Genomic DNA, 14,203 nt, shown 5'->3' on the forward strand with positions numbered 1-14,203 from the left:
AGGGCAGGAATTTGTGTCTGTTGGATTCACTACTCCATTTCCCAGGTCCAGAACATGAATGTCACATAGTAAGTGCTCAGTAAATATGTGTTGAATGAGTGAATGGATGTTACATTGGGAAGGGCTGAGCTTCCACCTCTTCCAGGAAACTTTTTCCAATAACTTTATCCATTTACTAATTAAATGAGTTAAAAAGCAATGACAAAGAGCCAAGAAACCTAAGTTCTAAATCCAACTCCAAAGTTCTAACTGTGGGTGTGCCAGTTAATCTCTCTGTTGTGAAGTTAATTAACATCTGCTGAAGTTACTTTGCTGGCAGTTTAAAGGATCAAATGATCTAATGAGTGTTAAAGTGTTTCGAAAAACATACAACTGCAAGCATGCAAGGAGTTCTTATTACTTTGGTGACAGTAACACCTAATTTATCAGAGGCCTCTTATCTGGTTATCTCAGCTCTCACAACAGAAAACCCAGAAACAAGAAAAAAATAAATGAGCAGCTAAAATAGATTTCACAAAACCTACTTTCTAATGTGACGTCCCTTTACCACAGCAGAATCGTTCAGACCCTCCTGCCACGCATTTTACACTCTCTTTACCCAAAATTCTAACGAGCTTGTTTTTTGTCTCCCACACTGAAAAGCAAACCTGAGACAGCAAAACTCAGGGAGGGAGGTTACCAGAGTCAAGAATTCAAGAAATCCGAGCGATGTGGTGCAAACAATCCTAATAATGCTTTGATAATCCTTGAGAGTACATGAAAATCATTATGTTCTTAATGATGATCTTGAATAATCCAGAAAAATTTTCATATGCCTTTATGTGGAGAATATATGTAGGCATGTTCTACATAAGCAAGCAGGAAATTGTGTGATAGATTTTAGAAAGATTTCTGTATAGAAAGATATTGCCGTAGACAGCAAGAGCTATACCCCTGACCATATTCCCCTTTCACTTTGGTTCAAGGTTAAATTTGCAGTTCAACTGTAGAAACTAGAGGACATTATGGTTTGAATATGTGTTCTATTTTCTTCCTCCTAGTTTTGACATTCTATTTTATTTTCTCTGGTTCTTATTTTTCAATTTATTTTTATACTATGTTGTCTTGCTGTTTTTCTTGTAAGCCACCCCAGAAATTTTGTGGAACAAGGCAGGAATATAAATATATCAATACATACTACTTGTATATAGGTTAAAGCTTTGCAAAAGTAGGCATTCAGTAAAAATGTATTGTCTCAAAGAACAAAGAGACATTACTAGATAAATGGGAGAATTTCTAAGTTGTTACTATCTTTAGTATCTTTTCTATTTTCTAATATTTAAATTGGGTACAATGGGAAAGGGAATAAAGCTTTGTCAGTTGGTTGCAAAAGAAATGACCATACAAAAGATAACCCCGAGAGTGAAGGATCAATGAAAACACCTACGATTCCAACTCCAGTCCTGTTCTTTTTCTCTTTCTCTCTTTTTTTTTTTTAATGAGGACACAATCTTCTGGAGAAATATAAGCTGATTCTAGTCACTCATGCTTCTCCTCCACCCCTTATAAGCCAGAAAGAAAGGCAATAAAATCTAAATTTATCCTGTGGCTCAGGCCTCCATATTATGTTGGGGCCTCATGGAGTTATCACATTCCTCATTTTTTTTTTTTTTTTTTGTTTATCTTCTAAATAAGATTGGTAAGTTGGCCAAAGAGCTTAGAGGGCACTTGGTCTTCATAGGCAGAAGTCAACCCACTGGAAATCAGGCCTTTGGTGTTCTCCTCTGCTGAGAAGCGGAGTTCAGTCACATGCCCCCTGTTACAAAGCTAGTAAGTCCTTAAGGGCTACTGTGAAGTTATCAGATTCTAAAGACTCAGCCTAACTCCACTCCTAGTCTGTAGCATCCCAAAGGTAGTGGAAATAGGATTAGAGCAAGGGTACCCAAGTTCTAGACTCAATTCTGACTCAAGATGCCACCCTGGGCAAGTCACGTATCCTCTTTGTACCCATCTGTAATTGGAGATGATCACTCCTGACATACCTAATATTCCTGGGAGCAATGATTTACGTTAATACTTAGACATACAGAGACATACACATGGGCATTAATTGCCTCCTCCCCTATGTTCCAACTGCACTCTGTACGTATCTCTATTATAGCACCTACCACACTGCCTCATCACAATCTGTTTCCACGTCTGTCTGCATGGCTAAACTAAGAGTCCCTCAAGGGTAGAAATTATGCTAAATTCAGCTTGGCATCCCTCCATTTCTCTAACATCATTTGACACACAGCAGGTGCTCATTAAATGTTTTTTGAATGTCAAAAAGGAAAGACAAAATTATAAATACAACTCAAAAACAACAACAAAATCCTGACATTTGACTTTGAGACATCACCAAAAAACCCTCAGATTCCCACACACACAATAAAAAACATGCGTGTTAAAGCCGAGGGCCTCTAGTCTCCAGTGGCCTTCCAACAACCTGGGGATTGTCCCCCAAAATGAACTTTTGTTTTTAGGACTTTCCAGTTTACAAAACAAACTAACAGCCACTTATTTCATCTTTACAAAAACTCCGCAAGATAGAGATTATAATCCCCATTTTACATAAAAGTAAGCTGAGATGCAGAGAGGTTATTTGTCCATGAACACACATAGTCAGAAACTGACCAGAAACTGCTGTGGGACTAGCAGGCTGGGCATTTTTAAATTAATCCACTCAATCAAATCAACTGAGTAGAATGTGCAAGACAGGCAGTGAGGTGCATTGGGGCATAAAAGATGACTCAGAAACATCTCAAGGACTCACTGCCTTAGGAGTCTAAGCCATGGGTGTAGAAAACAAGCAAGCAAGAGATTCAGTTTGATAAGAGCTCCAAGGAAAGGGCTTTAAGGAAGAATCTGGAGGACAGTGATGTTTGATCTGGGGATAGGCATCACTGAGATTGGGGAAAAACACAGGCAGGACATTCAGGAAAAGGAAACGGCATGAGCAAAGATAGAGAAAATAATGGTCACATTAACAGGAAGAGGAGTAGGAGAGAGAGGAGAGAAGTGGACATGCTGATTTTGAGGTTCTGGTGAACATCTAAGTGGAGGTATCCATTAAGCAGTTGGAAATGCAAGGCTGCAATTGGTGAGAGAAACAGGAGCAAGAACAGATGGTTGCAAGTCATCTATATAGAGAAAATAGAGAGTGCAAAAGCCAAAGGAACTTGGAAGCTGACAACATCTAAAATGTGGAATAAGGAAGAAAAATCAAGGAAAATGTGACCCATGAGGGAGAAACAGAAGGACAGCAGTTGAGTAGGTCAACAGCACCTTCCAACAACTATCAGAAGATGGAGGTGCAGTAAAGAAGGCTTGGAAGGATGCAGGAAGTTGTGGAAGATGAAGACTGAAAAGAAAAAAAACATGAACTATGGGAGATGTGATGGTTAATACTGAGTATCAACTTCATTGGATTGCAGGATGTGAAGTGTTAATCCTGGGTGTGTCTGTGAGGGTGTTGCCAAAGGAGATTAACATTTGAGTCAGTGGACTGGGAAAGGCAGACCCACCGTTAACCTGGGTGGGCACCATCTAATCAGCTGCCAGTGCGGCTACAATATAAAACAGACAGAAAAACATGAAAAGGCTATACTGGCCTGCATCTTTCTCCTGTGCTGGGCCCTTCCTGCCCTCAAATGTCAGACTCCAAGTTCTTCAGTTTTGGGACTCAGACTGGCTTTCCTTGCTCCTCAGCTCATGGGAGCTTGTGATCAAGTTAGTTAATACTATATATATACCCTATTAGTTCTGTCCCTCTAGAGAACACTAATACACATTTTCTACCAGGAGGGGTTCTAGAGGAACAGAATATTAAGGATGGAGTTCTTTCATTGGTTTTTGGGTTTCTGGAGTTGGCTGCTTAGCATTAGACCCCAAAATGCTAAGGACTCTACTTCCAATAGTATGGAGAACACTGATAGTCCTTGGCATGAGCTGTTTAGAGAGTTATGCAAAATAAATGCATTTGACACTCTTGATTCACTGCTCACGAGAGGCAAGGAGTTTAGTGACTCTATACATAATACCTTTGACCATATGCAAGGAACCAAGGAACATAATGAAGCTGGTTGGTTGCTCCTAAGTTCAGTGGACCAAGTGATGAAAGAAAATGATGAACTCAGGGATTCTAACGCCCAACTTGAGAAGCAGATTCTGAGCATCAAATCTGCTAAGATTGCCCTGAGTGACAGTTTTATCTCCTGTAAAGAAAGAGCTGAAATTGTGGAAAAATAGACACAAGCTCTTATCATGCAAGTGGCTGACCTGCAATGAAAGGTGCATTCACAGCCTCGCCGGGTGTCTATTGTTAAAGTGAGGGCACTGATTGCAAAAGAATGAGAGGCAACAGTGATGGCCTTCACTGAGGCAGTTGCCAGGCAAGAAAATGTTGATTCTCCTCAAGAGCCACCCCCAACACCCCTGTTTGCTTCTAGACCTATAAATAGACTAAAGCCCCAGTGGGCCCTTAGAGGTGAGGTTGACAGTATGACCCATGAGAAGTTGCACTACACTCAAAAATAACTGCTTGAGTTTTCTAATTTACATAAACAGAAATCTGGATAACAGGCATGGGAATGGATATTAAGGATATGGGATAATGGTGGAAGGAACACAGAGTGGGATCAGGCTGAATTTATTGATTTGGGCTCATTAAGTAGGGACTCTGCATTTAATGTTGCAGCCCAGGGAGTTAAAAGGGATTCTAATAGTTTATTCGCTTGGTTAGCTGAAATATGGATTAAAACATGGCCCACTGTGGCAAGCTGAAAATGCCTGATCTCCCTCAGTTTAATGTAGAGGAAGAGATCCAAAGGGTTAGGGAGATTGGGATGATGGAGTGGATTAGTTACTTCAGACCTACTCATCGCAGCTGGGAAGTCCAGAAGATATACCCTTGACCAATGCCTTGTAAAATATATTTGTGAGGGCAGCACCTGCATCTCTGAAGGGCCCTGTAATTGCTCTTCTCTGTATGTCAGATCTAACAGTGGGAACCACAGTCACTCAACTACAAAATTTAAATACAATGGGAATAATTGGATCCGGAGGTGACAGGGGCCAAGTGGCAGCACTCAACCATCAAAGGCAAAGTGGGCGTAGCTACCATAGTGGACAGCAGAGACAAAGCAGCAATCAGAATAGTCTGACTCATGTAGAGCTCTGGCATTGGTTTATTAATCACAGTGTTCCTAGAACTGAAATTTATAGGAAGCCTACTGCATTCCTACTTAATTTATATAAGAAGAAAACTTCTAGGTCAAATGGACAAAAGACTAATTTGAATTATAAAAACAGAGAATCATGGCCCATCAATCAACTTCCGGAATTACAGACCCAGAACCCCTTGATTGAAGGGGAGGTTGGGTCCCCTTGAAGAAGGACCCCACTACACTACTAATAATTTATGCTGTTAATCTTTCTCTTACCCTTCCCCAAAGAGACCTCCAGCCTTTTATCAGAGTAACTGTGCATTGGGGTAACTGTGCACTGGGGAAAGGGATATGATCAGATATTTCAGGGACTACTGGTCATTGGCTCTGAGCTGACGTTGATTCCAGGGGACCCAAAACATCATTGTGATCCTCAAGTTAAAGGAAGGACTTATGGAGGTCAGATAATTAATGGAGTTTTAGGTCAGGTCTGACTTCCAGTGGGTCCAGTGGGTCCGCAGACTAATCCTGTGGTCATTTCCCCAGTGCCAGAATGCATAATTAGCACAGAAATACTTAGCAGCTGGCAGAACCCCCACATTGGCTCCCTGACTGGTAGGGTGAGGGCTACTATGGTGGGAAAGGCCAAATGGAAGCCATAGAGCTGCCTCTACCTAGAAAAACAGTAAATCAAAAACAATATTGCATCCATGGAGGGTCTGCAGAGATTAGTGCCACCATCAAGGACTTGAAAGACACAGGGGTGGTGATTCCCACCACATCCCTCTTCAACTCTCCCATTTGGCCTGTGCAGAAGACAGATGGATCTTGGAGAGTAACAGTGGATTACTATAAGCTTAACCAAGTGGTGACTTTAATTGTAGCTTCTGTACCAGATGTGGTTTCATTGCTTGAGTAAATTAACACATCTTCTGGTACCTGGTATGCAGCCATTGACTTGGCAAATGCCTTTTCCTCCATTCCTGTCCATAAGGCCCACCAGAAGCAATTTGCCTTCGGCTGGCAAGGCCATTAATATACTTTGACTGTCCTACCTCAGGGGTATATAAACTCTCCGACTTTGTGTCATAATCTTATGTGGAGAGACCTTGATCACTTTTTGCTTCCACAATATATCACGCTGGTCCATTACATTGATGACATTAAGCTGACTGGATCCAGTGAGCAAGAAGCAGCAAACACACCGGACTTATTGGTGAGACATTTGCATGCCAGGGGACGGGAAATAAATCTGACTAAAAATCAGGGACCTTCTACCTCAGTAAAATTTCTAGGAGTCCAGTGGTGTGGGGTCTGCCAAGATATTCCTTCTAAGGTGAAGGATTGGCTGCTGCATTTAGCCCCTTTTACAACCAAGAAAGAGGCACAACATGTAGTGGGACTATTTGGATTTTGGAGGCAGCACATTCATCTGGATGTGTTACTCCGGCCCATTTATCAAGTGACATGAAAGGCTGCCAGTTTTGAGTGGGGTCCAGAATAGGAGAAGGCTCTGCAATAGGTCCAGGCTGCTGTGCAAGCTGCTGTCACTTAGGCCACAGGACCCAGCAGATCCAATGGTGCTTGAGGTGTCAGTCACAGATAGGGATGCTGTTTGGAGCCTTTGGCAGGTGAATCACAGCGCAGGCCTCTAGGATATTGGAGCAAGGCCCTGCCATCTTCTGCAGATAACTGCTCTCCTTTTGAGAGACAGCTCTTGGCCTGTTACAGGGCTTTGATAGAAACTGAACACTTGACTATGGGTCATAAAGTCACCATGGCACCTGAACTGCCTATCATGAACTGGGTGCTTTCTGACCCATCTAACCATAAAGTGGGTCATGCACAGCAGCATTCCATCATCAAATGGAAGTGGTATATACGTGATTGGGCTCAAGCAGGTCCTGATCGCACAAGTAAGTTACATGAGGAAGTGGCTCAAATGCTCATGGTCTCCACTCCTGCCACCCTGTCTTCTCTTCCCCAGTCTACACCAATGGCCTCATGGAGAGCTCCCCATGATCAGTTGACAGAAGAAGACAAGACTCGGGCCTGATTCACATATGGTTCTGCACAATATGCAGGCACCACCCGAAAGTGGACAGCTGCAGCACTACAGCCCCTTTCTAGGACATCCCTGAAGGACAGCAGTGAAGGGAAATCTTCCCAGTGGGCACTTCGAGTAGTGCATCTGGTTGTGCATATTGCATGCAAGGAGAAATGGCCAGATGTGCAATATATACTGATTCATGGGCTGCAGCCACTGGTTTGGCTGGATGGTCAGGGACTTGGAAGAAGCAGGATTGGACAATTGGTGACAAAGAAATTTGGGGAAGAGGTATGTGGGTGGGCCTCTCTGAATGGTCAAAAACTGTGAAGATATTTGTATCCCATGTGAGTGTTCACCAGCGGGTGACCTCAGCAGTGGAGTGGATAGGATGACCTATTCTGTGGACACCACTCAGCCTCTTTCCCCAGCCACCCCATCATTGCTCAATGGGCCCATGAACCAAGTGGCCATGGTGGCAGGGATGGAGGTTACACATGGGCTTAGCAACATGGACTTCCACTCACCAAGGCTGACCTGGCTACACTGCTGAGTTCCCAATTTGCCAGCAGCAGAGACCAACACTGAGCCCTAAATATGGCACCATTCCTGGGGGTGATCAACCAGCTACATGATGGCAGGTTGATTATTTTGGACCTCTTCCATCATGGAAAGGGCAGAGGTTTGTCCTCACTGGAACAGACACTTACTGAGGATATGGGTTTTCCTATCCTGCACGCAATGCTTCTGCCAAGACTACTGTATTAGTCCATTTACATACTGCTGATAAAGACATACCTGAGACTGGGAAGAAAAAGAGGTTTAATTAGACTTACAGTTCCACGTGGTTGGGGAGGCCTCAGAATCATGGAGGGTGGCACTTCTTACATGGCAGTGGCAAGAGAGAAAGAGGAAGAAACAAAAGCAGAAGCCCCTGATAAACCCATCAGATCTGATGAGACTTATTCACTATCACGAGAATAGCATGGGGAAGAACAGCCCCCATGATTCAATTACCCACCCTGGGTACCTCCCACAACACGTGGGAATTCTGGGAGATACAATTCAAGTTGAGATTTGCGGGGGGACACAGCCAAACCATATCATTCCACCCCTGGCCCCTCCAAATCTCATGTCCTCACATTTCAAAATCAATCATGCCTTCCCAACAGTCCTCCAAAGTCTTAACTCATTTCAGCATTAGCCCAAAAGTCCACAGTCCAAAGTCTCATCTGAGACAACGCAAGTCCCTTCCGCCTACGAGCCTGTAAAAATCAAAAGCACGCTAGTTGCTTCCAAGATACAATGGGGTATAGGTATTAGGTAAATACAGCCATTCCACATGGGAGAAATTGGCCAAAACAAAGGGGTTGCAGGGCCCATGCAAATCCGAAATCAAGCAGGGCAGTAAAATTTTAAAGCTCCAAAGTGATCTCCTTTGACTCTGGGTCACGCTGATGCAAGAGGTTGGTTCCCATGGTCTTAGGCAGCTGCACCCCTGTGGCTTTGCAGGGTGCAGCCTCCCTCCGGGCTGCTTTCATGGACTGGCATTGAGTGTCTGCAGCTTTTCCAGGCACACAGTGTAAGCTGTCAGTGGATCTACTATTCTGGGTTCTGGAGGAGGGTGGCCCTCTTCTCATAGCTCCATTAGGCAGTGCCCCAGGAGGGACTCTGTGTGGGAGCTTCAACCCCACAATTCCCCTCCACACTGCCCTAGCAGAGGTTCTCCATGAGGGCCCCACCCCTGCAGCAAACTTTTGCCTGCACATCCAGGCACTTCCATACATCTTCTGAAATCTAGGCAGAGGTTCCCAAACCTCAATTCTTGACTTCTGTGCACCCGCAGGCTCAACACCACATGGAAGCTGCCAAAGCTTGGGGCTTCCATCCTCTGAAGCCACAGCCTGAGCTGTATATTGGCCCCTTTTAACCACAGCTGGAGCGGCTGGAACACAGGGCACCAAGTCCCTAGGCTGCACACAGTACAGGGACCCTGGGCCCAGCCCATGAAACCACTTTTTCCTCCTGAGCCTCTGGGTCTGTGATGGGAGAAGCTGCCGTGAAGGTCCCTGACATGGCCTGGAGACATTTTCCCCATGGTCTTGGTGATTAACATTAGGCTCCTTGCTACTTATGCAAATTTCTGTAGCCAGTTTGAATTTGTCCCCAGAAAAATGGATTTTTCTTTTCTATCATATAGTCAGGCTGCAAATTTTCCAAACTTTTATGTTCTGCTTCCCTTATAAAACTGAATGCTTTTAACAGCACCCAAGTCACCTCTTGAATGTTTTGCTGCTTAGAAATTTCTTCTGCCATATACCCTAAATCATCTTTGTCAAGTTCATAGTTCTACAAGTATCTAGGGCAGGGGCAAAATGCCACCAGTCTCTTTGCTAAAACATAACAAGAGTCACCTTCACACCAGTTCCCGACAAGTTCCTCACCTCCATCTGAGACCACTGCAGCCTGGACCTTATTGTCCATATTGTTATCAGCATTTTGAGCAAAGCCATTCAACAAGTCTCTAGGAAGTTCCAAACTTTCCCACATTTTCCTGTCTTCTTCTGAACCCTCCAAACTATTCCAACCTCTGCCTATTACCCAGTTCTAATGTTGCATCCACATTTTTCGGGTATCTTTTCAGCAACGCCCCACTCTATTGGTACCAATTTACTGTAATAAGCATTACATGGGGAGCTCCCCACAAGGCCATTGGTGTAGACTGGGAAAGTAATGCTGCTGATAAAGACATACCCGAGACTGGGAAGAAAAAGGACTTACAGTTCCACATGGCTGGGAGGCCTCAGAATCATGGTGGGAGGTGAAAGGCTCTTCTTACATGGTGACAGCAAGAGAGAATGAGGAAGAAGCAAAAGTGGAAACCCCTGATAAACCCATCAGATCTCGTGAGACTTATTCACTATCACAAGAATAGCATGGGAAAGAACAGCCCCCATGATTGAATTACCTCCCCCTGGGTGCCTCCCACAACACGTGGGAATTCTGGGAGATACAATTCAAGTCGAGATTTGGCAGGGGGACACAGTCAAACCATATCAACTACCATCCGTGGACTCACAGAATATCTTATCCACCATCATGGTATTCCACACAGCATTGCCTCTGACCAAGGCACTCACTTTACAGCTAAAGAAGTGTGGCAGTGGACTCATGCTCATGGAATTCACTGGTCTTACCATGTTCCCCATCATCCTGAAGCAGCTGGATTGACAGAACGGTGGAATGGCCTTTTGAAGTCACAATTACAACACTAACTAGGTGACAATACTTTGCTGGACTGGGACAAAGTTCCCCAGAAGGCCATGTGTGCTCTGAATCAGCATCCAATAAACGGTACTGTTTCTCCCATAGCCAGGATTCACAGGTCCAGGAATCAAGGCACTGAAGTGGAAGTGGCACCACTCACCATCACCCCTAGTGATCCACTAGCAAAATTTCTGCTTCCTGTTCCCACAGCATTACGTTCCGCCGGCCTAGACATCTTAGTTTCAGAGGGAGGAATGATGTCACCAGGAAACACAATAATTCCATTAAACTAGAAGTTAAGATTGCCACCTGGCCACTTCAGGCTCCTCCTACCTTTAAGGCGACACGCTAAGGAGGGAATTACAGTGTTGGCTGGGGTGACTGACCCAGACTATCATGATGAAATCAGTCTACTACTCCACAACAGATGTAAGGAACGGTACGCATGGAAGACAGGAGATCCATTAGGGCGTTTCTTAGTATTACCATGCCCTGTGATTAAGGTCAATGGGAAATAACAGCAGCCCAATCCAGGCAGGACTGCAAATGGCCCAGGCCCCTCAGGAACGGTTTGGGTCACTCCACCAGGAAAAAAACCATGACCTGCTGAGGTGCTTGCTGAAGGCAAAGGGAATACAGAATGTTTAGTAGAAGAAGGTACTCATCAATACCAGCTATGACCACATGACCAGCTGCAGAAACGAGGACTGTAATTGTCATGAGTATTTCCTCCTTCTTTTGCTAACAACATGTTTGTGCATGTATACACTTGCACTAAGAAATAACTTCATTTCCTTTTTCCTTTATCAAGTGACATAAGATTTACTGACCTCATATCAGCATTTGGGTAGTGTTAATTTCATGTAATAGTATTTGGATTAGGGATGGGTGCATTTCCAGTTGTATGAATGATAGCTGTATTATGTTAGGTATAATTATGACCTTATTATTGCCTTTATTTGAAGATTATGTATGATCTCAGATGCGTATGGGTTCAGGTTGACAATGGGTGGACTTGTGATGGTTAATACTGAGTGTCAACTTGATTGGATTGAAAGATGCTAAGTACTGATCCTGGGTGTGTCTGTGAGGGTGTTGCCAAAGGAGATTAACATTTGAGTCAGGGGGCTAATGCTTAATAAATATATAAATTTTATATATATATAATATATATTTTATATATATGTAATATATTTTATATATATATATTTTATATATATATAACATTTCTCTGTTTTTTAGGCTAATTCCCTCACCCACTTACTCAGCCTCGCCTCATCAGCACCGTGTTCCGGACAAATAACATAACATGGAAGGTCTGAGTTTAAAAAGTACATTGTTATTTGGAATCTTGTAGCAAGATGAATATATCAAAGCAAACGTAAGCAAACATAATTGCCCTGTTGAGAGGTTAAGCACTATTCTAAAAAGACTATCGTGGCATAACACCCATTCAGATTCCTTCTCCAGCACTGTGCCCTGGGTACCCAGGCACACTCTCAAGCCCCACAACACGCTCTCAAATACTAGCTAGCTAACATCATCATTATCGTTGTCATTCCTGAGCCTGATCACCTCCTCTATTCAGTAGACAGGACTCCAAATGACTTTGAACGCTTTTCAACCTAAAGCTGCCTCAAAAGCCAGATTTGCCAATCCCAAAGCGCATTCTGAAGACGGCTCTCCCAAAGCTGTCAGAAGCCGCTTGGAGATGGCAGCACCTTGGGAACAAGGGTTCAACATGCAAGAATGATTCCTGTGCAGAAGTGTTTGTGTGTGACGTTTTGGCACATTTCTCCAAAAACCAGTCTCAGGGGGTTACGGGCACAGCTCACATTGTACCTGGGCCGTCACAGATGTCTTCCACACAATCCATCAGGATCTGGACGGCCTGCCTTATACTGCCTGCCTTATACTTGGTCCCAAATGCTTCCAAGACAATTACCCTAATATTTAAGAAACAAACCACAGGGCAAACAGATTCAGCCAGATAAGGTGAGAAGACTGCTGAGGCTCACTCAGACTTAGCCATCACGTGCTGTGTGGGCTCAGGGCAGTTATGCACCCTCTCTGGCGGTTCATCTCTTCTTACATAATATGAGGAGGTTGGACTAAAGGACCTCTAAGATGCTTTTCTTGGGTTATTAAAAACTATTCGAAATGTTGAAAAACAGAGGAGCCGCAGAATTATCCCGATACAGTGGCAGGTGTGGGCGGTACGGGGAAAAGAGAAAGAGAAAGCTGGGAGACCTGGGATGAAGGCCTAGGAGAAGCTACAACAGCCTGGGAGCAGCCCCACTGAGAAACGGGACCCCCACTGCTCCTGGGGCCAAGGCAGGCTTCTCAGCCTAAGCTAAGCAGCCTCTCCGTGGGGGGCATTTGTTTGCTTTGTTCTTTGCTGCCCACCAAGGGAGCTGTTGAAAGCACAGGGAGGGGGCCGCCTCAGCACCCGTCAGCACCCTGCCCGCGGGCTGGGGTCCTTACCCATCGTGTTGTTGGCTCGGGAGCAGGCTGTGCGCTTCAGGATCTCGTGCACCTAAAAGGGGACGACAGCAGAGCTGTGAGCGCCTCGTTCCCCCCGCCCTCCACCGTGCATCACCCTCACCACTGCCTTGCAGGGGCGGGAGACGCCCGGGCCCGTTTGCAGTGAGGGCTAAGCCAAGCAGGTGCCTGGCTCATGGGCGGCACATCAACCCCACTCAGACTTGAGGACTTTGAGGAAACAAGGGATGTAACCCCCCTGCACACACATCCCCCGCCCCTTCGCCCCACCCTGAGAAAAACAAATGAATAAAAGGCTAGAAATGGACTGCAGTTACAGGAGGTAAGGAAAACAGAGGAGCCCACCCCGGACCACATAGCCTGGCTCTGTGGGGTAGGGGACAGTGTCTGCCGCCCACGTCGGGGAACCTCAGGAAAGGCGGGGTTCTGTCTGGTGGGTCCCGGGGAGGGGCAGGCCCCCTCCCCCAGCCTGGAGCCCGGCTGACGGGGAGAACCAGTGTGGTGGCAGAGAGCTCCGGAGGTAGGTGCAGAGGGTCCTGAGCAAACGTCAGGAGGGTCAGCTTGCGTCTGTAATGGGGCCATCTAGCGGAGCTGCTCGGGAGACCAGCCAGGCCGTGCACAGGGAAGCACTCTGAAACAGCAAAGGAGCTACCTCTATGTTGGTCACTGATGTCTTTATTTCGTGGTTTTTTCCTGGGTCCTCATCCTGCCTCCCTGATCAGAGCATATCATACACTTCCTTGAAGATTCATGTCTTAGAGCACCGTCCTAGGCACACAGCAGCTGCCAACTCAGTGGCTTTGCCTGCCTGAAGCCCTACGTGCCCAAAACAGCCTACAGAATCCTCTGGCCTATGGGACCTGCAGGGGACTCTGTTTCTTACATGGGAGGAAAGGGGTGCTTCCCACAAAAGAATCAGGGAGGGACAAGCCTATGCCAGTCTATAAAGAGATGCCCAGCAATGAAGTCTGCCTTGCAACAAAAAGCTGAGGTGCTCAGACACCCACAAAGAAGCAGGCATAGGGGAGACATCCACAGATGAGGGTGAGGTCCTCCAGCCAAAGTCCAGGGCAGAATAGATCTCAGGACAAAACTCAAGGCTCTTTTCCCCTGTTCTCAGTGTGTGGCGGACTGAGGAAAGGAAGATGCTTCCAGAAGGAGAGATGAATGCTAGAAGATGTGTTATTCCATCATTATTTAC

The 14,203-nt window shown here is 45.2% G+C and overlaps 1 protein-coding gene across 4 annotated transcripts in view; it reads right to left on the minus strand.

Annotated features, from left to right (window-relative positions):
* The window catches only part of ANO2 (anoctamin 2), a 383,296-nt gene that overhangs the window by 252,651 nt on the left and 116,442 nt on the right, over positions 1-14,203 (minus strand). For all 4 annotated transcript variants that reach the window (XM_045364578.2, XM_074006133.1, XM_074006134.1 and 1 more), the window contains one exon: positions 12,985-13,036. In XM_045364578.2, coding sequence (XP_045220513.2) covers positions 12,985-13,036 — 52 coding nt within the window. The remainder of the gene's footprint in view (positions 1-12,984; positions 13,037-14,203) is intronic.

Source organism: Macaca fascicularis, chromosome 11 (assembly GCF_037993035.2).
Source record: "Macaca fascicularis isolate 582-1 chromosome 11, T2T-MFA8v1.1".
Taxonomy (NCBI): domain Eukaryota; kingdom Metazoa; phylum Chordata; class Mammalia; order Primates; family Cercopithecidae; genus Macaca; species Macaca fascicularis.